This window comes from Equus caballus, chromosome X (assembly GCF_041296265.1).
Source record: "Equus caballus isolate H_3958 breed thoroughbred chromosome X, TB-T2T, whole genome shotgun sequence".
NCBI classification, from domain to species: Eukaryota; Metazoa; Chordata; class Mammalia; order Perissodactyla; family Equidae; genus Equus; species Equus caballus.
The window spans coordinates 105346005-105372484 of record NC_091715.1 but is presented as its reverse complement, the minus strand read 5'-3'; the positions used below and the strand labels follow the sequence as shown (position 1 = coordinate 105372484).

The 26480-nt window shown below is 43.6% G+C and overlaps 1 protein-coding gene and 1 long non-coding RNA gene across 2 annotated transcripts in view; one reads left to right on the top strand and one right to left on the bottom strand.

Moving 5' to 3' along the window:
- Nucleotides 1–26480, bottom strand: part of LOC138921714 (uncharacterized) — a 42270-nt gene that overhangs the window by 518 nt on the left and 15272 nt on the right. The window lies entirely within an intron of this gene.
- LOC138921713 (mitotic apparatus protein p62-like) lies at nucleotides 11632–15064 on the top strand. The gene is made up of 3 exons (XM_070256721.1): nucleotides 11632–12369; nucleotides 13712–13874; nucleotides 14868–15064. Exons 1-3 carry the CDS (start codon nucleotides 11760–11762, stop codon nucleotides 14878–14880), a joined length of 786 nt encoding a protein of 261 aa, XP_070112822.1. The 5' UTR covers nucleotides 11632–11759; the 3' UTR covers nucleotides 14881–15064.

Genomic DNA, 26480 nt, shown 5'->3' with positions numbered 1-26480 from the left:
TAATGGTTTTTCCCACCAAGAGCCCCATGATGCGAACCACTTATTAAGTCCCGTAGGCTGGGGGTAAGATCACTCAAGGCATTGACTTGTGTCCTCATGTGATTTAGTAAAGATGATACATTGACAGAGTCATCAGGAATGAACAAATAATATTCTGTTTGGATAATGGCACAGTAATAATGTCTAAGACTGTCCTAATGAGCTAGAGGGACAGCTGTCCCCATACCCAACTGTTGGATTGACTCCTTTGCCAGGCACGTGAGTGGGCCCACTGTAGAAAGGTATTTCCATCGGGCGCATCCTGTGACTGGACACTGGAGGAGAAGAAATCCAAGTTTGAAAAGACAGCTATTCAGGAGGAACTTGTATGGGAAGGTCTTCTTGTTCCATAAGAATTACACTTGTGGCCTGATCCTTAGATGTTAATGGGGCTGCAGCATTAGGAACTTGACCTGGTTGTGCATACCATGCACATTAGCCAGGGGAGGCAGCACTGTCAGGTATGAGAAGATGGACTAGGGGTGGGATATGCCAGACTAGGACTCCCACTTTTTCCCCTCTTTCAATAGTGCATGTTCCATTCCAGGTATGGTGTGTTTCCATAGGTGCAGCTTACAGCAGGACAGTGGGCTCCCGGTGGAGACTGAGTAGTTCCCCCTTACCCAGTGGTGCTAAGTAACTCACCCCTCCTGGTGGGACATCCCATTACAAATTCCAGTGGATCATGCCTTCCCCAGGTGTGATGGGGTTTTGAATCACAGTGAGAGTTGGAGCAATGGCTGTCTCCTGTGACTTCCATACCTTTATGGTATTGGGCGTGTTGCGGTAAGGGTCCCTAGTCTGGCATAATGGGCAATCGCCCTATTGGTTGATGCTTCAAATGTATTAATGCCTGGGACAGTAGTTTAGTCCACTCAGCCAAGGTGTTTTTACCTGTTAGAAATTTAATCTGCTGCTTTAATATTTCATGTTTGCATTCTATCACCCCTGCTGCTTGTGGGTTCTAGGGGAGATGAACCGCCATCCACTGTCATATTCAGCCTTGTATGTCATGCTCATAATTTCACTGACATGCACACTCAGAGATGCTCGTATAAACACTGCTTCACAAAAATAAATTGACACATTCACTCAATCACATGACCATGATTACAGATTCTCTCACAGGGGCACACAGATATGTACACTCTAATACTCCCATTTACCCAATCTCTTTGCACATGCATTAACATGCTCACAGTTGGGAACACGCTCACATATACCCTTGCACACTAAAGTGCTTATGCTCACCGCAAAGTTCAAACATTCATTAGTACATAAATAAATTCACATGCATTCAGTCACAGGCTCACATTTCACCCACACGGTATGCACAAACATTAATACGCTCACAAAGTGACTATAATACACATTCATGTGCTCACATGAACATGCCATCATCCATGCGTATGCTCACAAGTTAATGCATACACATGAACTCAAACATTTACTTCACCACTCAAGTATTCTACCCCTAGCACACTCTAATGCACGTACAAGTTCACATATTCACCTTCAAAAATGTCTAGGCTCACATATATGCCCAGGGTCACACATTGACTGACCTACATTAACATGAATATAATTTAGTCACTCCTATAAATATATCGACAAATTACTCACACCTGTAGACATACTCACATACATACACACTCACATACACACATTCTCTCACACAAACAGGCCCGCAATTCAGTGACTCACAGGAGTATTATCACACATTCACCCACACGAATATGATGAAAAATTCATCCATATACTACGCATATTAGGTCTCTAGGCCCACAATCACACATTCACTTACAAATGCAAATTATCATTGTCTCCAACAGAAACACACTTACAGCTTCACTTGCACACAAACATGCTTATAGCCCCCAACTAGTCACAAATTTCCACACCACATAAAACACTTCCATTCCCTTGCACACATACTCATACATTACCTTACTCAAATATACTTACCCATAAACAAGATAGTGAAAGAAACCCCTTACACTCTCATGACACACAAACATGGTCACCTGTCTACACATGCTCACATCCATACATACAACGAGCACACAGAAATATTCACTTAAACACAAAATTTTGCTCACAGTGAAACACCACGAGCTGGTTCACACATACACTTGCCCAGACACATACGTATATACACAAACTTACACATTCACTCACTCAAACAACGAGGTTTACGCATTTATGCATTGAAATATGCCCACAAAATCGCTTCATAGACATATTCATAGACACGTACACATTCAAACGCTCACACTGACCATTCACTCTTTTACACAAACGAAAATATTTACTGAAATATTTTAAATGCTGACTATTCACTCAATCACATGATCATGCCCACAAATTCATTCACACAAGGACTCAAATATATATACTCAAATGCTCCCACTGACGCATTCACTTACACATGCACAGTAACATTGTGAAAATCAGGAACATGTTCACGTGGATGCTCGCACAGAACGTGCTCACATCTACCATGAAGCTCAAATTTTTACTCACAGAAGAAAATACCCTCATGTGTACTCGCACTCATGTTCATTTTTCTCGCACAGAAATGCACTCAACCCATTAACTAAGTAGTGGTGATAAACTGATGCCCATTCATTAATGCACAGAAATGTGCTAACCTCCATGTACAAGGTCACAAATTGAAACATACACTTGAACACACAGACATTTATGTCAGCATACTCACACACGTACAGGTTCACATATTCACTCTAAAGAACATAAATGCTCATATATATGCACACGCTTACACTTTCACTCACTCACATTAACTCGCTGACAATTCACTATGCAAATGCATATACTGACAAATTTACCCACATGCATACACGTGCTAACATCCATTCCCAGCCAAATGGTCAAACAGTCACGAATGAAAAATTTTTTGCACCTCACTCACTCTCATGAGCTTAATTACATATTCATTCACACACATGAAGGTGATAAGTTAACGCCCACTTCAGATACATGCATAGCAGTTATTCACACACATTCACTTACCCATGCAAATTATCATTGTCCCAAACAGTAACTTATTCCTATATTCACTTGTACACAAATATGGTCACAGTCACCAAGAAGCTCACAAATTCACTCAATTACATTACATAACGACACTTACATTCCCTCACACACATGCTCACAAAATTACTTTATTCAAATATATTCACACATTAACAAGATCACTTGGAAAACAAACTTACTGGCTACTCAGATATATGGTAACATGCATTCACATGCTTATAGATTCATGTCTACAGGTGAGTGCCCATAAATGTTCACTTTAAGCATGCAAATTTACACCTGAGAAATCAGTCTTGTCCGTGAACAGTCCTACACATACACTGTGGCACTCAGACATGCTGACACTCACGCATTCCCTCACTCACAGAACACGCTCAAATATTCACACACTCAAGCTCAAAAATTCATTCACATTCAAAAACACATAGGCCTTCACATGCACACACTGACGCATTCAGTCCTTCACACAAACATGCTCAAACATTCACTCCATCCAAGTCACAACCATGCCCACGAATTCTCTCACACTGGGGTACCAATATAGATGCTCAAAGGCTCCCACTTACACCTTCACCACACGTGTCATTCACATAATCAAAAGCCAGGAGATGCTCACATGGCCGTATGCACACAGACATGCTCACATCCACCTCAGATGCCAAACGTTTACTCACAAAAGAAAATACACTCATGTGTCCTTGCATGTACATGCTCATGTTTCACTCACACAGATATGCTCACACTATGTTAACTAGCTCAAAACAGGGAACCTGATACATATTCACTTACTCACACAAACATGCTAACATCCATGCACATGGTCACAGATTCAAGGATGCACTTGAACGTGAACAAGCATTTACATCAACTCTGCAGTATTGTCCTAGTAACACACTCTCAGATGTACATGTTCACATATTCACTCTTATGATATATATATATAGTATATATAATCACGCCCATACGTGCTCACGCTGACTTAGAAGCACACCAGTTCACTCATTTGTATAAACACCGTTACATTTACTCACACATGTGGGCACGAATTACCTTATTCCCATATGGTCACATATTAATAAGATCCCAAGAAGACATACTTGCCCATCCACTATACACAAATATGCTGAATGTGATTCACATGCTTACAGATTTCTTTCTACAGATGAGCATACATCAGTTTTCACCTTAAGCACACAGATTTGCATCCAAGAGAACACTCTAACCCATGAACAGGCTCACACAGGCGTTGTCCAGACAGATGTGCTCACATACATACACTCACACAATCACTCACTCACAAAACACTCAGGCTTGCCCACTAATTCACTCCCATTCACAGACACACAGACATTCACATTTACCTACCAGCACATTCACTCCTGTACACAAACATGCTGAAACATTCACTCAGTCACACGACCATGACTGTAGATTCACTCACACAGGGACGCAAATATATACATTCGGATGCTCCCACTCACACACTCACTTGCACGTGTACCTCAACACTCTCTAATGTCAGGAACATGTTCACATAGACACTCACGTATGAACATGCTCACATCCTCCATCAAGCTCAAATATTCACCCACGGAAGAAAATACACTCCTGCGCACTTCCATTCATATATTTGTTCATATTTCACTCACACAAATATGCTCACCTGTTAACTAGCTCATGGCAACGAACCTGATAAACATTCACTCACTCACACAAACATGCTAACACCTGAGCACATGGCCACAAATTCAAGGATACACTTGGACACACAGACATCTGTAGCAATTCTCTAATATTGAAATCCTAACATACTCGCCAATGTACAAGTTCATATATTTACTCTCACAAATGGGCAAATTCACACATATGCACATGCTCATTCCCTCACTCACATTAACATGCTTACAAATCACTCACCCAGACACAGCCACTGACAGATTTACTCACACATATACACATACTGACGTACATTCGCCCTTGATGGCTCACAATTCACACAACATAGCCCCTACCTCGCTCAGGTCATCATAATCACACATTCACTTAAATGCACAAATGTGTTTATAAATTCATTCACACTCCAAACACTCATTTCACTCATTTTATTGATATATGCACACTCACACATTCACTTACCCATGTAAAATGTCACTGTCACAAACAGTAACATGCATATGTGGGAAATTGTACCCAAACATGCTCACACCGAGAAGCACACAATTTCATTCATTTACTTGAAAACCATTACATTCATTCCCACACACATGCACACAAATTACCTTATTCAAATATATTCACACATAAACAAGATCACCCAAAAAGCACATTTACCCCCTCACTGCTCACAGATATGCTAACATGCATTCACATGCTTACAGATTTATTCATACAGAACACACTTACATATTCAGAGTCCACAAATTTACACCTCAGGAAACACGCTCACCCACCAACATGCTCACACATGCAGTGTCGCACAGAGATATGCTCACAGACATTCACATCCTTGCACATTCACTCAGTCCCTTAACACAATCAAATATGCCCATGAATTCACTCACATTCAAAAACACACGTATGTTCACCCATGCACTGGGTCACCTACACGTACTAAAATATTCACTCAGTCTCATGACCATACTCACATGTTCACTCACACAGGGACTCAAATATATACACTCAGATGCTTCCAGATGATCTCACTCACACTTTCACTTACACATGCACATTCTTAAAATCAGGAACATGCTCACATAGACGCTTGTACACAAACATGCTCACAGCCACCATAAAGGCAAACATTCATTCATGGAAGAAAATACACTCAAGCACTTAAAGTGCCCTGCTCACATTGTCTCACATTAATATGTGCACACACTAACTAGCTCACAGCAAGAAACCTGATACATTCTCTCGCTCACATGAATGTGCTAACACCCATGTCAATAAAAAAGTTGCACGGTGTGGAGTTTAATAGGCCAAGAAAGCTTTATTCAAGGCTGTTGCAATAGGGGACAGAGACTGTTGTGATAGGGGAAGGAAAATAAACTCAACTCCAAATACAGCAGAGACAGGTGAGCATTCATGGCCAACAGGGAGGGTGAGGGAGTGAGTGAAGGGAAAATTACTAAGAGGAACTTGGTTAGGTATTACGTTGGTTAATTTTATGTGTCAACTTGATTGGACTAAGGGATGCCCAGATAGCTAGTAAAACATTTCTTGATGTGTCTGTGAAGGTGATTCCAGAAGAGATGAGCAATTGAACTGGTAGATTGAGGAAAGAAAATTGCCCTCACCAATGCAAGTGGGCATCATCCAACCCACTGAGGGCCTGAATAGAACAAAAAGGCAAACGCAGGACGAATTTGCTCTTTGCAATGAGCTGGGACATCCATCTTCTCCTGCTCTTAGACGTCGGTACTTCTAGTTCTTAGGCCTTTGGACTTGGACTGAGACTTACTCCATCGGCCGCCTGATTCTTGGGCTTTTGGACTCAAACTAGGACTTACTCCCCTTGTTCTCAAGTATTCAGACTCATACTGGATTCTACCACTGGCTTTCCTGGTTCTCCAGCGTGCAGACAGCAGATCATGGGACTTCCCGGCCTCCATAATTGCATGAGCCACTTGCTATAAGAAAACTCCTCATATCTATATCTAACAGAGAAACAGAACCAATATGATAGATATATAAAGACATATACATGTAATTATAGATATCTAGATATCTTACATAGAGTTATCTATATATCTACATCTAGATATATTATATAGATTAATATAGATATCTATAATATAGATAGATATAGATATCGATCTATAGAGATTGATAAATAAGATATCTATAGATCTATAGATGTCTTATTCGTTCTTTTTCTCTGGAGAACGCTGACTAACACAGGTATCAAAGGAGGCTGGGAAGGGGGTTGGAACTTGATTAGATATCAAAGGGAAGGATGAAAATCTTGGTTAGATGTGAAGGCTGAGGGGACTCTTGCTAAACTGGCTTAGAAGGAGTTTTGCTAAAACTGGGCCTGACAGGCGGAAGACAGGGTCAAGCTTGAGGCCCAGTCAAGAAGAGGGCTCAGAACAGCCTAAAGTTTGGTCAGGGAGAGAGTTCTTGTCAGTCCCCCCTCTTGTTCAAGGAAAGAAGAGACATTCTTCTTTCCTCTGAACAGTATAAGTCTATTTCTTATTCAGTCACCTCTTGTTCATTAAGGACCAGCTAAACCATCTGTTGAGACTTAGTAGTAGAGGATATTTGCTAGATGGTATGGGCAATCAGGCATTTAATGAGGGGGATTTCTATGAAAAGAATAGGAAAGATTGATGTTTGGAGTGGACTATTTAAACCGAGTTTCTGAGTCCAGAAGGACAGCCAGTTGAGAAAATTTCGAGATGTTGCGCTTGAAGCGTGTTGAGATGGCGGAGTAAAGATGGCAGTGACGATCTGATGGATTTCCTAGTTTGCAGTGGATGTTTTTGGTGGTGGTGTAGACATCAGAAAGGTTTTGGTAAGGTCATCCAGAATCGTGATTATTTCCTGGAGTAGAGCATGGAAGATGTGGGAGTTTGGTGAATTTCCTGAGTGGCCCGTACAGCAGCAGTTCCAGGGACGAAGGTTGTCCATGCATGCTCTGCCGAAGTGATGGGACCTGTGAAGTTTACATCATGTTGTCTAGCCTCGGCTCACAGGGCTTCTTTAGATCCTACGAGGAAAGCCAGTTACAAGACAACCTAGGGTTGCAGTAAGGATCTGGGCAGTCAGCTTTGAGTTCTCAGTGACGTCAAGTCAGAAGGGTTGGAGAAAAATTGGAAACATAAGTTTGAGGAGTCACAGCCAGATGTTGAAGGAAATTGGAAGAACTGAGAATTTGGTAAGGACTGATGAAATATGTGAGATAGCAGGATCTAGTCCAATTATGGGTAGGTAACAAAACATGTAGTTTACAGAGAAGTGCAAAACAGCTCAAAGACAATAAACAGGACAAGGATCTGATACCTCACAAGGGTGTATTTTCTATTTAAATATAGAATTTCTCTCAGTAGTCACCTCCTTTTTGATCAAAGATAATCAAAGAGGATTCTTGTTTATGAAATGTTTGGTCTCCTTAGATTTGGTCTGATTATTTCCATAAGGGCAGCAAGAATGGTAATTGACCACATAGGCCTTTTTGTAGTTGGCTTTGCTGGCACTTTCCATAAGGAATCTCAGATTGGACTTTTAAAAACCTCTCAGTTCTGGGGAGCCAAGCCAAGAACTCACCACCAGAATTTACCTGCAATACCTGTAGACTTGGGTGAATTACTCTCTTCTTGAAGTCCCCAAAATATCCTGTTTCCTAGGTTTGCCAGCAGGTGACCTCTCCTACTCACCTGTAAGGCTGACAAACCTGTAAGCCAGGTACCAGGCCCGTTTCTCCAAGAGAACTTTGTAAGCCTTGGCTTCATAAAGTGTCCCTTAAAACCGTCTGGTCATATCTGATTATATGCATCATTCTCAAATATGATATTCCAATCAAAGCTTTGGTTATCTAATCAATATTTAAAAATATGTTCTGTTACAAAGAGGACAGATTCTTATTGGACCTATGTACTTAGTTATATTCCCATGAAAATAAGAATATTTAATAGGAATATTCAAGTTCTGGAGTGATCAGGCAGGGGCAAAAAGATCAATATTTCATTTCTGTTTACAAAAGTATAATCTACTAAACTGTTATGAATTTCAGGTAGCAGAAGTTAGAAGAGAAAGAGGTTCTTCATATCCAGAAAATAGAACCTTAAAACATAAGCAGCAGTCCGAACAAAAGACATAATCCTCGTTAATCAGTTCACGCAGCCCTGTGTAGTTCTTGTTCTGTTTGACGTTGGGTTAGCCATCTCATGAACACATTGGCTTCTCCAATAGAGTTCTGGAAATCCGGACTCAGTCCAGCGGTATGGTCTCAAAGTTATTTCAGCAAATGCCGTTAGGGGTTCTGTGCCCAGAGTACCTGGTACGGTCCTTTCTATGGGACTTCAAGACAGTCCCATTTTGTGGAAGACAAGTACTCTGGCCTGTAGCTGACTGCAAGAGTTTTCAGGGAAGATCAAAGTAAAACAGCCATCTATGGATGACAAAAGACTTAGAACAGCCATGCTAAAAGATGTGATGAAAGTTCCTTATAAAAATAATGCAATTGACAAGGACATTTGGATGTTTCTGTGGCATACAACATTTTAAAATAATAACTGGAATTATGATGGATGACATCATGCTGATGGTGTCTAATATCAGGCAAAGCAGCACCAGGATATATCATGGACAGCAAGGGCATTGACATTTGTAGGAACTTAATACAATTTCTAAAATATTTATTTTAATAATATTTTACCCATACAAATGTAAACTAGAGAAGGTTAAGCATTTCTTCTTCTCTGACAATGCTTCCCATGCAACTCAACCTATCAGACAAACCTAATTATTTTTAACATCTCTCACTTTACAGGGGGAAAGAGTAAACTCTTTGTGATTTTCCAGGAGCCCTCTGGGAAATCCCAAAGTCACTTTGAGATCAAGAAGATTTCATTAAGGGTTTGATTTGGGGAAGGCAAAATATCAGGAGTTGTTAAAAATGTCAATAGGTTTGAACGCTTGGCTTAATAGGATTATGGGTCACTAAGAAACTGTTTGGCTACCCATTTAACCAGAGTGACAATAAAAGATTTCAAAAGTAAATGTTAGAGGTAACATGGTTGAAAACAACCTTATCTCTTTTAGAAGTGAGAAGACTCAGTTCTCTTACATAATGAAAGACATGATAAATCAACATGAAGCACAGGAAATTATGCTGATAAGACAAAGAATCTGGGCCTTTCAGGCAGCTTACCCGGAAGGTAAGGAAAAGCCTTTTACAAGGTCTTATTGAGAGCAGACCTAAGAAAATGTTTGTCTTAGCAACTTTCACATATGCAACACAGTATTAATAACTGCAGTCGCCGTGCTGTACATTCCATCCCCAGGACTTATTTATTTTATAACTGGAAGTTTGTGCCTTTTGACCCCCTTCACCCATTTCACCGCCCTACCCCTCCGCCCCACCCCTCCTCCCCACCCCCCGCCCGGCAACCACCAATCTGTTCTTCATATGTATGAGTTCAGGGTTTTGTTTGTTTGTTTAGATTCCACATGTAAATGAGATCATACAGTGTTTGTCTTTCTCTGTCTGACTTATTTCACATAGCATAATGCCGGCAAGGTCCATCCATGTTGTTGCAAGTGGCAGAGTTTCCTCCTTTTTTATGGCTGAATAATAATCCACTGTGTATATATACCACATTTTCTTTATCCATTCATACATTGAAACTAATATAATGTTGACATTTTCATAATCAGGAACGTGCTCACATAGATACTTGCACACAAACATGCTTACATCCACCATAAAGCTCAAACATTGATAAAAGAAAATACATTCACATGCACTTACACTCGCAAATATACTCACATGTTAACTAGCTTACAATAACGAACCAGATGCATATCCACGCATTCACATGAACATGCTATTGTCCATATATCTCCTCGTGGCAGTGGATCAGCAGACAAAGAAAGGAGCTTATACAGTAGTGGGGCAAGTTGACCCTGACTACCACGCACAGATGTGAGTTGTTGCTACATTATGGGGATAGGGAGAAGTATGTCTGAACGCAGAGGATTCATCAGGAATTCTTTTGGTGCTTCTTGCCCAGTAACAGTGGTAGATGGAATCAGTATAAAATAGCTGTTGATTTCTTTAAAATTTTCAGAATTGTTTACATTGAGATCTTGGCTGAGTGGGGCTGAATGCAACAAAAAGTCTTGGGCTGTTGACTCGGAAATCACTCTAGGAAGCCTGATTTTAATGTCTATGAAGCTTAGCTTGGTCTTTTAAAAGAAGGATCTCTGTGGGGCTGGCCCCGTGGCCGAGTGGTTAAGTTCGCGCGCCGCGCTGCAGGCGGCCCAGTGTTTCGTTAGTTCGAATCCTGGGTGCGGACGTGGCACTGCTCATCAGACCACGCTGAGGCAGCGTCCCACATACCACAACTAGAAGAACCCACAACTAAGAATATACAACTATGTACCGGGGGCTTTGGGGAGAAAAAGGAAAAAATAAAATCTTTAAAAAAAAAAAGAAGGATCTCTGTTTCTTTATTCATCCTTTGGAGGCTTGAGGTGAATTCAGCAGCGTTCCTGCTCCTGTTTTTAACACTTCTTGAACTCTCTGTTGTGACTGCATCCATTTCAACTTTGCATGTTGCTTTTCAAAGTAGCTTCAATAGTGGTAAAATATCCAGATTCTTTTCTCTCTCTTATGGTAGGTTTTTACTATTGCTGAAATCTGAACTAGGTAACCTTTTTATGATTCTGTCTCTATTGGCATGAGCCATCTCCAGTTGGAAATCAGGGTAGCAATTCACCCTGTGCAGCAGGATGCCTCCATATTGGAATACTGTAGTTCTGCTGGCCACGGTAGAATTAAAAGGACAGGACATGCGTGGGCCCCAAGGGCAACTCACGACCTTAAGGCCTCAAGGTAAACGGAGGAAGGACCCAAACTCTAGAAACTGATGGACTTGAAAATTCATTGGACGCCGGGCATGTCAATCCTCGCCTTTCAGCAAATGAGCTGAGAGCTCACAATGGGGAAGTGGACCTTTGTTGACCCTCGTAAGCCCCGCCTCCCGTCACACCGTCATAGAGTGTTTCTCCGCCTGCCGTCCCCACCGCTTCCCAGAAGGCCTTGCTGCCGCCAGGCTTCGGCAGCCATAGTTAGCTTGGTGGCTGCCATCTTTGCCACCGTTATCAAGCCGCCAAATCGCTTTTCCCCAGTTGAGGCTGAGTGGTGCATCTCTCCCGCCATGTCTGCCGTAGAGAAGGGAAGCCCAGACCTTGGTGGCCAGAACAGAGGCCGTGGTGGGGTGGGCCAGGACCCCGGATCCAACAAGCCTGCGGAGTCGGGGGCCGGAGTCGCGAGGGCCGCATACCCTAGGGACTTCCAGGCAATAGTGCTAGCCCATGTGGAGGAACAGGTTTGGCTGGAGATCCCCGAAGTCATCATCGAGAACTGGGATCTACGGCAGGTAGAAGAGGAGGGGGTGCCAGGAGAGGAGGAGGCAGTTGGGGAGGAGGAGGACGAGCAGGAGGAGGGAGAGGCAGAGGAAGGGGGTGAGGAGGACAAAGAAGAGGAGCAGGAAGAAAGCGACGAGCAAGAGCGTGAGAATCATGTGGACAAAGAGGAAGAGGAGGATGGTAAGGAGGCCGCAGAAGTTGTCTTGGGCTTCTGTGAGCTCCCCATGGCGCGCTCGTGGTCCCTGTTCTGGGCTCTGGTCCATTCCCTTGTACACCGCATCCATGAGAAGGACCACATCCTGGTCCCGCCCCACGCTGACTCCGTGGTGGTCAGGCCGCAATCTCAGGAGCCCGAGGACCAGGGAGAGGGTGGCACATCCCGGGAGCCCAGGTCTGGGACGGCAAGTACCTGGCAGAGGGTGCATCTGCCTGGGAGCTGGAGGAACCCGCAGACAGGGCTGCATCCCAGAAGGCAGAGGAACCGGTGGAGGTCAAGGCCTGGGAGGGTGAAGTGCTGGCTGACACTGCCATGTCCTGGGGGAGGCTGGGGCTGTGCACCCTAGGAAACTGAGGTGGTGGATGGAGGCCACATCTTCAGGCTCTCGGAGCCTCCGTGGGCGCAGCTGGCTCACTTGCAGGCCACTCTTAGCGCTTGCCTCAGGTGATTAAGCTACAGGTCCATTTTTCCCGAAACGCTTCAGGCTGAATGTACCCAATTCTGTAGAGACCTGTACAGTCTTGAGAAAAAGTACGATTTTTACGAAGCCCTGTTCAATAAGAGATCTGAGATCATCAGTGCAATTCATGAGCCCACAGAAGGTGAATGTCACTGGGAAGCAGGTGCTCAGGAGGGAGCTGGGAGGAAGTGGACAGTGAGCCTGAAGGAAAAGGGCAAACAAATGGTATACCTCGCTTTTGCTTGATGGCTTTTAAAAAGGTGAAGATTCTTGGTAAGATGATCCAAGAAAAGGATGAAATGGCCCTGGCGCCCTTTGCAGGGGTTGAGGAGCTAATGAGCTTCACCACAGAATTTGTCTTTAAATCAAACAAATCTTTCCCAGTGAAGTTCTGACAAAAACACACCAGATGCTGTCAGAACCAGATGAGCCTGCTCCCTCCTTCTCCCAAGGGCCAGAATCAGCAGCAGGGGGCTGAGATGTACTGGAAGAGGGGAAAAACGTCACCGTAAAAACTCTCAAGCAGCAGAAATGGGAGGGCCACGGAAGTGTTGTTTCAACCAGGAGGAACATGCCCAGCTGTTCTTGTTATTTTATTTTACTGTTTAAATTTATATTTTGTGGAGGTAACTGGTTGATACCATTGTGTGTGCATCATGCTATTTCGACTTCTGCATACACTACTTCATGCCAAAGATGTGGAGGGGGACATTTGTATGGTGGCAGATGGAAGCTAGACTTGTTTTTAACGTATTTCTATTCTCCAGATTCTCCTGAGGCGGGAGTTCTGGATGTCCATACTGATTTTAAATTGGAATATTTTTTCCACCCGCTTGTGATCCCAGAGTCCGTATCATTCTTCGCTAAAGAAGTGGCTGAATATAAGTATGGCAACTCTGAGGAGGAGGCCCAGGAAGCGGGAGGTGAGGAAGAGGATGAACGTGAAGAACCAGAAGAAGGACTCGAAATGGACATGGACTGCGCAGAGGGCAGCCCCGGAGAATCCAGGTATTAACGTGTAGCCTGGAACAGTAACTAATCGTTCCTGACGTATGCCTGTTACTGACAACTTTATGTTTGGAAGTTTTTCTGCAAAGTAAATAGGAAAAACCTTTTGAAATTCAGTTTTGAAAGAACAGTTTTATGTTAATCATATCCTTGTATACTAGGAAATCTAGAGGCAGTATGCTCTGAAATGTACTTCATTCTTAGCCACCAGTCCTTTGTCCTGTAGCTATAAGACTACTAGAGCCGTAAATTTATCAGACCTGGGACATTTAGAGACCAGTGTTTTTTGAGAGGATGGTCTCCAGAAGCAGCAGCTAAGGTGGCCAGGCCACGCACTGGCTGTGCCTTCATCCCTTGGCCACAGAAATGTAGTCTCTTGTAATAATGATGCCTTTGAGAAGGTGACTCCTTTCCGAGTAGTAAGACCACATTTCATGATTAATTCACAAATAGTAGTTCAATTTAGATTTTTGTGTTTCATGTGACATTCACAAGAAAAGAAAATTAGTCATAGTAAACTATTGTTTATCAATGAATTGATAATTAAGTCTTATATTTCCTCTGTCCATCCTTCTCTCTCTCCTCTCCCTCTGCTCCCTCTCTCTTCCTGAATGTTCACAGCTGTGGATATCTAATAACAGCCTCGCCACATTTTATAGATATGGAAACGGAAGGTCTGGGAGTATAAGGGATTTATGATTTGTGTAAAGAGCCCAGACTTTTGAAGTGGAAAGACTTATTTAAATCACAGAGTGGCCTCTCAAGAAAAAAATCACACATTTATAGTGGTGGGCAAGAGGGAGACGAGGTTGATGTGGTCAAATGATTGAGGCATGTGGGCCATGATATCCAAGGGTCTGGGTTACAAGAAGAAAACATTTTGTTTTCTGCTTGTTGAGAACAGATGTACATAGGGTTGACTCATATTTAAAAAGTCACTGTTGCGTGTTAATGGTGTACAAATTGTTAATTGCCTCTTATTCCATCCTACAGTCCGAAGGCGTAGAAAGAAACGGATGGTGAAAGAAAAAAATGAATTTGTTCCTCATGGATATTCTAGTTTGCAGGGGCTCAAAACACGAGTTTTGTTTCATAGTTCATCACCCAACAATGATTTTACCTGACATCTGAGGGATATAGATGACAACATTCGTTCACGTTAAAAATAAAAGCTTGTTTGAAATGAATAAGCTGCAGGTTTCTTTTTTACATAAATACCACAGATTCAAATCTATCTTTGTGTCTTTTCTGTTTGGTTTGGCCCACCTTAGTGTGATTGAAAGGAATCTCTTTAAGTTATTGCGTAAGCCTGTTTTAATTCTTTTATTGCAGCCTCAATAAATGAAAATATAAAGTTATAATCACGTCCTGTAACGATATAGATGGTGGCCTGGCCTCTGGTGCGTTTTATTGAATGCAAACGATGGATGACCTAGCTTGCCGGGAGACCAGATGGTGCTGTTGGGCTGCTGTAGACCAGCAGCATCACTAACACCTGGGAACTTGTTAGCAAGGCAAGTTCTCGGACCCCACTCCCGACCTACTGAATTGGAAATGCTGAAGGTCGGCCGCTAGCCATCAGGGTTTTGCAGGGACTCCAGTTCTTCTGAAACACGCTAAAGTTTGAGCACCACTGGTTTAGGTCAATGGGAGAAAACGTTGAACTTCACTACAGTAGGACCAGCCTTAATTCACTGACTTGATACTGTTGCAGGTAAACTAAACAGGATGGTAAGATGTGGACTGAGGAAGAGACTAGAATTCTCGGGGGCCTGACACACAAAGACGTCCTGGAGGGATGTGTTCGTTTCCTGGGGCTGCCGTAACAAATTACCACAAACCAGGTGGCTTAAAACAACAGAAATTTATTCTCTCACAATTCTGGAGGCCGGAAGTCTGAAATCACGGTGACAGCAGGGGTGATTCTTTCTGGAGACCCTGAGGGACAGTCTATTCCAGGGCCTCTCTCCTAGTTTCTGGTGGTTGCTGTCAATCCTTGGCGTCCCTTGGCTTGTAAATGAGTGACCCCAATCTCTTTCTTCATCTTCATGTAGTTTTTACCTCTGTGTGTCTGTTTCTACATTTCTTCTCTTTTAAGGACTCTAGTCATATCAGATTAGGGGCCCACCCTGATCCAGTATGACTTTATCTTACTGGAATACACCTACGAATGCCCTGTTTCCAGATGAGGTCACGTTTACAGGTTCCAGGGACTAGGACTTCAGTGCCTCTTTTTGGGGGGACACAATTCAACTTAGAACAAGGGGCAAAAATTGGGTGGTGGAAGTGACAAGTGGATAAGGGAAAATGCTAGCTCCAGAAGGATGAAAGCATTATGATTCCATGCATATATGAAGTTTAAAAACATGCAGAATCATTAGAGTGACTGTAGATACATATGTTTGTAGTACGAGGCATACATAAGTGATGCATACATATGCAGCGTGCAGAAAGCTCCGTGTGAGAATGATAAAGTCCTTATTTAGGGCATTGGTTAGATCTCGTGTAGCGAGGGAGAATCCAGCTGGGGAGGGGTACCCAGTGGGTTTCAAGTTTATTCGTAATCTTATGTTTCTTAAGTGGAGTGATGGAGTGGATGGACGTAGTATTCTCCGTACCTTGGTGTAGGTCTGAAATATTTCCTAATAAAAAATAAAGGAGGAAAAGGAGAAAAGGAGCGTAATAGCTGCAGCTTGTTTAAGGAAAAAAGGAGTGAAGTTGTACCAGACCAGAGAAAGAGAAGACCAGGGATTTGAGTGTAGAAGGCCTAGTTCCCGCATTTAGTTGAGGCTGCGGGAGTGCTTGCTAGTTAGCAGCAATGCTTTTTTCTATTTTCTTGGGTAGCACATCTCAGACCCTAGAGTACATTAACGTTACTTATTTATGTGTGTAGCTCCCCCGCTCCCTAGAGTGCGAGCTGCCGAATGGTTGGGACCTTAAAGGGCTTTAGTTGTTTGTCTCTCCTAAAGCACCTAGCGCTGTGTTTTCTTCTCAGGAGGGGCCTGATAAAGGTCCGTTGAAATGAAGCTGGTGTAATGTAGCCACAACCCTTTTCTGTCACCAGTGTTGACCTTTACAAATGTACTATCTTGTAGTGGCCCCCAGTATTTCTTATGATGAGAACGAAAAAAAGGCACAAGGACTTTTGTCACAGTAGTTTAATGAAAGATTCGTCCAAGTAGGAATTCATCCCTGGAGTGTCACTTGAAAGGCCCCTGGTTGGGTTTGGTTCATGCCATGCTCGCGGTGTTTATGTGTGTGCGTGTATGTGTGTGTGTGTACGTGTGTGCACATTTCTGAATTACTGTACTTAATCTGTTAACTATAGTTAATGGTTAATACATGTTATATTAAAGGCCCTTATGCGGTCTTAAGAATCTTATGAGGTTCACCTTAGACAACAGACACCCACGGGTCTTTGTCCATACGCCTTTCTTTGTGCGCACTCAGAGTCCATGCCCCGGCTCCTAACCATACTCCAGGTACCTGGAGCCCTGAATTTGCTTCCCAGGGGGCCGCACGTCCCAAGCCCCAAGAGGCCCACATGCTCCTCTTCACCGAGTCTGTGCTTCGTCGGGTTGAGTGGCACTGTCAGTGTTATACTCCCAGGACTGAGAGGGAACCAAATGGTGATGGCTGTATGCAGGGAACAAGGGACAAGGAGCCACATTCTCCACATATTTGCACGTGGAGCCTCTCATGGTGAGGGAGGAGCGTCAGGGTGCATGGAGAAGGGGGGCAGTCTGAGCTCTATGGCCTGGGATGTGGACCAGGGGCCTGAAGGTGGTAGGTCCGCTCTCGTCACATCACTGCAACAGAACTTTGAGGAGTCTAAGGATGGAAGCCAGACCAAGGGCTGATTCCCATAATCCCAACTTTCTGGAATTCACACTCTTATATAGTCTCCTGCCCTTGACTTGGCCAGGACCTGCGACCTCCTTCTCCACCAGGCCCAGCAGAGCGCAGTCCTGGACTCCAGGAATCCAAAAGTATGTCTTGAACCTCACCCAACCAACCATTCCAGACTTATACCTGTTACTGAGAGATGTGTGTTTTTAAATTTTCTCGATAAACTAAATAAGAAAAATATATTACTAAAATACATTCAGTATTCTAAATCTGAACCTAGTCTCTCAGGTTGTTAAGAAGGTGAACTTTTCATGTTATTAGAGATGAGATATTTTATTCAACAGTTTATTAGTTGATTTAAACCTTTCAAATATTTTTATACATGGCATGTAGGCCCCCAATTGAACTTCGCCCCAAAACCTTTAAATGTTACAAATGTTACAGGGGGTCCAGTTTGAATGTTTGGCCTATCACCCCTTCCCCTTCCTCACTCCCTGTCGCCATTTGTTACCAAAGCACAGAAACAGCGCTGCCCCTGGCTTTGGAAGTGGCCTCTGCAGCTGGATCCTGGAGCCCATCTTTTTATAGAACCTATGGACCTCGTCCCTGGGCAAGGCTGAAGAAAAACCACCAGCCTTCCTGCCCCTCTCCCCAGCGCTGACCGCAACCACCCTCTGTGCCACTCATCTCACTTTCTCCGCATGTATTGCGTGCACAAGTCCTCTTACTCAGGACCCCTTCTCCCTGGTGCACATGGCCTCCTAGAGGTTACCAGCCATCAGCTTGTGGAGGCACCCCTATGGAGCCCATTTAGGATCAGCACAATCCTTTTTTTTTACGAAGATTAGCCCTGAGCTAACATCTGCCACCAATCCTCCTCTCTTTCCCGAGGAAGACTGGCCCTGAGCTAACATCCGTGCCCATCTTCCTCTACTTTTTATGTGGGACGCCTACCACAGCATGGCTTGACAAGTGGTGCTCAGGTCCACACCCGGGATCGGAACTGGCAAACCTTGGGCCGCCGAAGTGGAACGTGTGAACTGAAGTGCTGTGCCACTGGGCTGGCCCCAGCACAATCTTTCTTAAGAACATTTTCCTGCTCTGACAATTCTCAGATCTGAACTGTCAATATCCTATTTGATTTCTCTTCCCTGTTACAAACAGACTGAGATTTGTTAGAGAATGGTTTCTCTTTTTGTAATTGTAGTTTTTCGTAGAGCAAAGACCAAAGAAGTCACAAAAAGAGCTGCAACACTGTCACAATGTGTCTCCTGGCATCCAGACCTCCTTCTCCATTAAAAAACAGGTTTATTCCTACTTTGAAAATATGGAGAGTGGGATGACCCCACCCCAGGCCACTGGTTCACATTCCAGGGCCCCGTATCCAGCCTCCTCGCATTCTCTGCTCACTCTGAGCTCCATTCCTCACCTCAGGAGACCTCACATGCATATACAAGGATATCGAAGCCCACTTGGCCCCTGTTCCCTCATACAGCAACCACCACTTTGTCGCCTCCCAGTCCTGGAGGTATAGTATTGGCAGTGCTACTCAACCCTCAGAAGCAGATCCAATGAAGAGGAGCATGTAGGCTTACCTTGGGGCCTGGGGCTACCCTGGCAGCAAATTCAGGGCCCCAGATACATGGAACATGGTTTGGGGTAGGCAGTGTGGGTTCTGAGTGTGCACATCTCCATGCTCCCACACACTGGGCCCTTAGCCATTTGCAGAGAGGTGAGGCTGGAAGAGGTTGAGAGTGGAGCCTCTAAAATGTGGGGCTCATGACAAGTCCCTCCAGCGTGGGTCTCAGAGCAGTACTATGATCAACAACTGGTTCAGCATAGGCACTGTGATAGCCAACCTCCAAGTGCATCCCAGTGATTCCTGCCTCCCAGTGTTCGTGTGCTAGCGTAGCGCCCTGCCTCATTTCAGGGAGACGACCTATGGGACAAAGCATTTGTCATGCAGCAATAGAAAACTAAAACAGATGTTGGCACCGAGAGTAGGGTGTTGTGGTAACATAAACAGGAGAGAGCTAAATAAAACCCTTTAAGATCCCAGTCATTTAGAAGCTCACATCCTAGGGGGTGGGGGAGGTAGACACATATGTAAATAATGTCAAAATACATTAGGATATGCGATGTGCTTAGAGAGAATATGAACGAAGGAGGCATTAATGAGACCTAGAGAACACCTAGGCAGCCTTACCTAAATGCAGAAAGGAGGTGTTCTATACTCAAACCCCTATCCTTTCTCCTCTGATCCTGTATTCTGGTCAACTACAACTTCATTTTTTTTCCCTAAATAGCTTCCATTTATTAGGCCCATTTTCTCATTTTAATTTTTTGTTACTTATTTTTTTTATCAGGAAATATTTCAGACCTACACCATGGTATGAAGAATACAATATTACATCCAAGTACCTACCATCCAACTTTAAGAAATACAAAATTAGAAATACAGGTGAAGCCCACTGTGTACTTGTAGTGGGTTGAATTGCGTTCTCCCGAAATTTATGCCCAAGTCCAAACTCCTGGTACCAGTAAATGTGACCTTGTTTGGAAGTCGGGTCTTTGCTGATGTAGTTAAATTAGGGATCTCTAGATGAAGTCATCCTGGATTTGGGGTGGGCTAGGAGAAAAGAGAATGAAAAGTGCTGACAAGAACAAGCCATCCCTGCCCCGAGGTTCACCTAGGCTGTTAGCTAAGGGTTCCTTCTTATAGTACTGGCTTGGGCTTAATGCAACAGAGCAGGTCACCATTATCCCTGCCTCCAGGTACCCACTCACCTGCACTTACCTAACCAAGGTCCAAAATGCTTGGAAACAGAGGCAAAACATTGCATTAAACACCATTTCATTGTTTCACTTCGATGCACAAGCATTCATTGAGTACCTGCTGATTCAATCCTAACCTTATCCCAAGAATCTATTGCATCCTAACAATGGAACTAATCATCAAAAGAGAAAGCTCAGGTTCCCACTGAGTGGTTCTGTGGATGTTCACTATGAAAGTAATCCTCTGTAAACCATGAACGTGTCTCGCAATGGTCCTTTGCATATTGCATCTTATTTTCAAAACTGTGTATTGGAGAGAAGATTCCAAGAAGAGAGTGACACACTACAGAATGGGTACAAACAGGAAGGACCAAGTTTAGGAGATTAAGGAAATAGGAAACACCTGGAAAAGTCCACAGTTTCTGGTGTGCAGAAGGTCAAGGCCAGGTATAAATTAATAACAGAAGGGGCAAGCAAGTTTCTGAGAGCAAGGGGGATAGCAAGTTCTGTGATAGAAGTAAAGATGGGAAGAAGCAGTCAATTGTGATGAGCCTTGGTCAGCAAACAGTTATCTAGCAAGAGAGAAAAGGGAAGGAGGAGGAGGCAAGTCAGCAAAGGTTGGAAAGAAGAGTTAAATCTACGAATGTAACCTGCACACATTCAAATACTCCCCCTGGCAAAGGGAGTGAAGTAGGGGAGGAGGAGGGGATTGATGCTGCTGTCAGTGAATTTATGGCCAAGGGTGAGTGTGAGCTGGAGTCATGATCCAAATGTTACTTTGTTTAGTGTCAAGCCTGAGAGCCTCTATCTTGTCAGAAGTCTATCCAAGTGATTCCAATGATTAAAAGAGTATGTAAAAAAAAAATTATTGATGTGAAATTCACAAAACCTAAAGTTAACCACTTTAAAGTGTACAATTCAGTGGCATTTTGTACATTCACAATGTTGTGCAATCATCTCCTGTGTCTAGTTCCAAAACATTTTCATCACTTTCAAAGGTGACCCCATAGCCAGTAAACATTGACCATCTTGTCCCAGTCCCCACCAGTCACTAATGTGCTTTCTGTCTCTATGGATTTGCCTATTCTGGATAATTCACATCAATGGAAGCATACAATATGCAGCCTTTTGTGTCTAGCTTCTTTTGCTTAGCATAATGGTTTCTAGATTCATCCATATTGTGGCAGGTATTAGTACTCATTCCTTTTTATGGTTGACAATATTCCATTATATGGATATGTCACCAGCCATAACTCTAACCTATTTCGCTTGTTTTGTCTGACTTACTTCTCCTATCTTGTTGAAGAGTGCAGGTGTTCCATTCTCTAACATCTTTGGTTCAGCTATGTTTTGGGAAGAAAATCTAAACACCAATCTCCCTGCACAGCCCTGAACCAGTCTGGACCGCAAACACAGGAGTGACGTCCTCACAGATGGTGGAGAAGGTATAAAAGTAACATTTACCTAATTATAATGTTAAGATCACCACCCCAGGAGGAGCTAAAGCCTTATTAGCATAACATGCAACGTATGTGAAGCCATGTTGTCAAACTGTGCATGTGCAAGCTTGTACACACCTCTATATGTGATGATGAAACCTCCATTTTTGAATATTCATTCCGACCCCAAGTAAAAGGCAACAACTTCCCTTGCTTGGGGAGCCACAGTTTTGTGAAATTATTCCCTGTGGTCTCCTTTTGTTTGCTGCCTGCTGCAAATAAAATTTGATTGCGTGACAACTACTTCTGGTGAAGGATTTGATTTCAACTCACCAAGGAGCAGACTCACTTTGGTCTGGTAACAGACATACCGGGTTCTGTCTATTTCTTCATCCATTATTGGATGTTTGGGTTGTTTCTCCCTTTTGGCTACTGTGAATTGTGCTTCTATAAACATTCATGCATAACTATTTGATTCAATGCCTGTTTTTAGTTTCTTGAGTATGTAACTAGTACTGTAATTACTGAGTCATATGAATCTAGATGTTTAACTTTTAGTGAAACAATTTTCCAAGGTGGCTGCACCACTTTGCATTCCCACCAGCAATGTATGAAGGTTTCAGTATGTCCATATCCCTGGCAATATATGTTCTTGGCTGTCTTTTTTATTATAGCCAACCTATTGTGTGTGACGTGGTATCTCATTGTGCTTTTGATTGCATTTCCCCAGTGACTAACGAGATTGACCATCTTTTCATGTTTTTAGTCTGAGGGACATTCACTGTTAATACTATTTTTTCCTGTGGATGAGCCACACTTTCTTGTTTCTTTGCATGCCTATTCCTTTTTTTAATGAAAACTGGACATTTTGAATATGATAATTTAGTAACTCTGGAAATCGGATATTTCTCCTTAGGATTTCTCATTGTTGCTTGCTGTATGTTGTAGTACTTGCTTGTTTCATGACGTTTTTAAGCTAATTTTTTAAAGAGTTTGTCATGTGTAGTCTCTAAAGTCTCTGTTCCTTTAGCTTGTGGTCAGCCAGTGGTTTGGCCAAAATTTCCTTAAATTCCTGGAGTCCATAAAAAATGATAGAAAAAAAATACCCTTCTTGTCTTTGCAGATTGGCTCTGTGTTGGAGCACTTTCTCAGTGCTTAGCCAATGCATTTATCACCCTACCTTGGCCTTCACTTTATGCTTGTGCTGAGCCTAAAATCAGCCAGAAGTGAAAGCTGAGGGCCTTGTTAAGACTTATCTGAACACCCCTCGTGCCCTGGGCATGCATGTGGGTGTTTAGATTCCCCATTACATGTGAGGGCTTTTCAAAGCCCTTGTTCCCCCAAGTAACTCTCCCCAGCTTTTCTTCCCAGGCTTCTGATGTGTTTATTATTTACTCAAACAGTAATCTTTTGCCCCAGGTACCAATAACTTGTTAATTTGCCATCTTTCCAGGAGCACCCCATGCTGAGCCATTTTTCTGCCCGAGAGAGTTTTGAGTTAGGCAAAACAAAGGCTAGTACCTTGGTCCTTCAGGGAACCCCCAGACAGATCAAAAAAGACAAACACAATTCCTGGGGAACAAGTTCCACTCTACAGCTTCTGAAACCAGGTACCCATGCAGGGAATACAGATTGCCATCTTTATGACTGCCATCACACTGGGGAGGGGAGTGGGGCAAGGCTAAATTAAAATGCCACAAAACTCTCAAACCATATTTGTACCCTTTCTCTGATCAGCATTCACTTGGTTAGTGTAATTCTTTGGCTATATTCCAGAGTAATGACATAGTTGATTCTGACAGTTTCTGGTCATTTTCTTGGTATTTTTGTGGAAGACAGGCCCTTGGAGCTCCTTAGTCTCCCATTTTTGCTGAGCAAAGATGAGTACTTTGGCAAACATTATGGCTATGGCCCCTGAACACAAGCCACAGACTTCATCTGGTGCTTGACCTGACACAGTGATCTTTTGAAGCACTGGGGGCAAGCTGATGGCAATGGACTTCACTGATGCCTGAACACCCTACTTAATGGCAGCAATCAAAGTGAGCCTTTTAAATCTGAAGTCCCATTTGCAGAAGCAACTCTGTAGCAGCTTAGTGGATGGACATTGGGGCCAGACTGCATAGTTTTGCAGTCTGGCTCTTCCATGCCTTAGCTAAGTAGCCTTGGACAACTTTCCTGACCTCCCTTGCCTGGTAACCAGGCCCAAAACCAAGCCTGAAATAAAATGGGGCCCCAGGCAGATTTTCATGAATGGTCCCATAGAGCCTGCTTTCATAAGCTACTTCCCATATGATATTTACTCAGGAACTAATCTTGGGCCATGAGTTGTTTTTCAGAAATTCCATTTTTCCTCCTTGAGCAATTTCCACCTGGTTTGAGCCAGTGAGACCACAAGATGTCCACTGAGACTCAAACTGCGACTGCATAGGTGATTGGAGGATGCCCTGGGGGACTGAGAACTCCCCTGCCCATCATGTTAAGGACACCATCTTTGAACATGGCATGTATGACAGAACGTGAAAATCTTCTGTGCTTGCACAAAATGCCTCGGACTGTCCCCAACCTTCCCTCTCCTGCTCCTTTGCTCTAGAAAATCCCCACTCAACAGCCGGCTGGGGAGACAGGTTTGAGCTTGGACTCCTGTCTTCCTGCTGGCTGACCTCACAATAAAGCCTTTTTGCTTCTACAAAAACCACTATCTTGTGTTTGGTTTACAGGGTGCATGGGGCAGTGAGCCTTGTTTGGTTACAGCCTCAGTTCACTCATGTGAACAGTGGAGATGGTAATGGCACCTACCTGCTAGGGGAATGTGGTAAGGATTAAACGCATTAACACCTATAATGTTTTCAACAGAGTCTGACACAGATAAAGTCTATTTGTGTGTTTGCTACTACTGTTGTGTCACTTCTTCACTTAAAACCCTGCAATGGTTTCGCATCTTTTTTCTCAAAGTAAAAGCCAAAATTCTTCCAATGGCCTTGTAAGGCCCTATACAACTTGGCCTCCTCATCAGCTCTTTGACTTCCTCTCATACTACCCTCCCTCTTGCTCACTCACCTCTTGTCAATCTGCGCTCCTTGATGTTCCTCAAATGTTCCACACCTACTCCAGCCCAGGGGCCTTTTCACTGGCTCGTTCCTCTTCCTGGACCATTCTTCCCAAAGATATCCTCAAGTACAAATTCCCTCACCTCCTTCCTTGGACTTCTTTAACAAGTTTACTCATCCTTTCTTCATACTAATGCTGCTTCTTGCTACATACTTATTCTGGTACCAAACATTTCATACTTGTTTGTATCTGTGTAATGTGTTGTAACATATGATAGGGAAAGAAGGCCCTCATTACACTCTAGTACATTAGTGCTTCATGTTGCCTTTACTACGACATGAAGAAAAAAATTCACCAGCACAGAAGCTTCATACCAGGCATGGCGGGATGTGTTGATATTCTCCAGCAAGTACTCTGTGATGGATAATCTCCTTTCAACGGAAATGGCGGCCACAATGTTGACATTGAGTTGGGCTTCCAGAATTCATTATTGATATTATGATCCCAGGGTGATAGGGACTAAGTGGCAATATTTAATCAACAAAGATAAGGTTGGTAAAGTTACTGTAATAATGGCCAAAGCTCAAGCAGTGATGAGAATGCCTGTACCCACAGAGATAGTTTACAACCTTGTGAAATTTCAGTTGTACACTATTGTTAGTCATGTTGTAGGTACACCCCTTCACCCTTTGTGCCCTCCCCCCACCCCTCCTTTCCCCTGGTAACCACCGATCAGTTCTCTTTGTCTGTATGTTAACTTCCACCTATGAGTGGAGTCATACAGAGGTAGCCCACTTTTGGTCCAGAGGCATACACTCCTCCCCTTTTTCTATCCAGGCCCGATGTGTCATGCCTGCCTAGTGAGGGACTCAGGTGAGTGGGCTGACCTTCCTCAGGGAGCTCAGTGCCTCCAGCCCTGAAAGCCAGTTGCAATGGCACGGGCTGCCTCAAATGCTGGTGCTACTGCTTGGTCAGGTTAATGAGGCACAGGGGGAGACCCTAAAGAACAGAGAGAGTGTAATGCAGCACAGAAAAAAGCCACGGTAAACTGACGTGGTGGCGTGTCAAATTTTGAGTCCCGACCACTTCGGGCTGTCCAGGAGCAGTTAGCCAATTGATTGTCCTCCTGACTATAAGTGGACCCTAAATCCATTTCGTGATCATCACCAAAATCCTCCTCTTGCCTCATTACCACGGGCAGCGAGCGGGAGGGATGCGGGGGCAGATCAAGGGAAAAGACAGGACCACATGGTGGTAGTAGCACCCAATGACCTTTATTTGGGGAAAGATTATCAGGTTTGCATGCAGGGAAAATCTCCTACAACAAGAGACCTTCCCGAGGCTACTGCGTGGCAGCCACCACTCAGAAGGAGGGGAAGGCAAGGGAATTCCCAGGGAAGAACAGGATCGGCGTGGGGACTTATGTGTCTAGGCGATGCCACCGGGCAGCACGATGAGGAGTCTCTGGCTCAGAGAGTGCTGAAGAACAGCG

Bases quoted from the DNA above. Each gene is read 5' to 3' on its own strand.
- LOC138921713 (XM_070256721.1), top strand. From the start codon at position 11,760: ATGGGGAAGTGGACCTTTGTTGACCCTCGTAAGCCCCGCCTCCCGTCA. The intron at 12,370-13,711 runs GTAAGGAGGCCG...TTGTGATCCCAG, and splicing joins CAAAGAGGAAGAGGAGGATG to AGTCCGTATCATTCTTCGCT.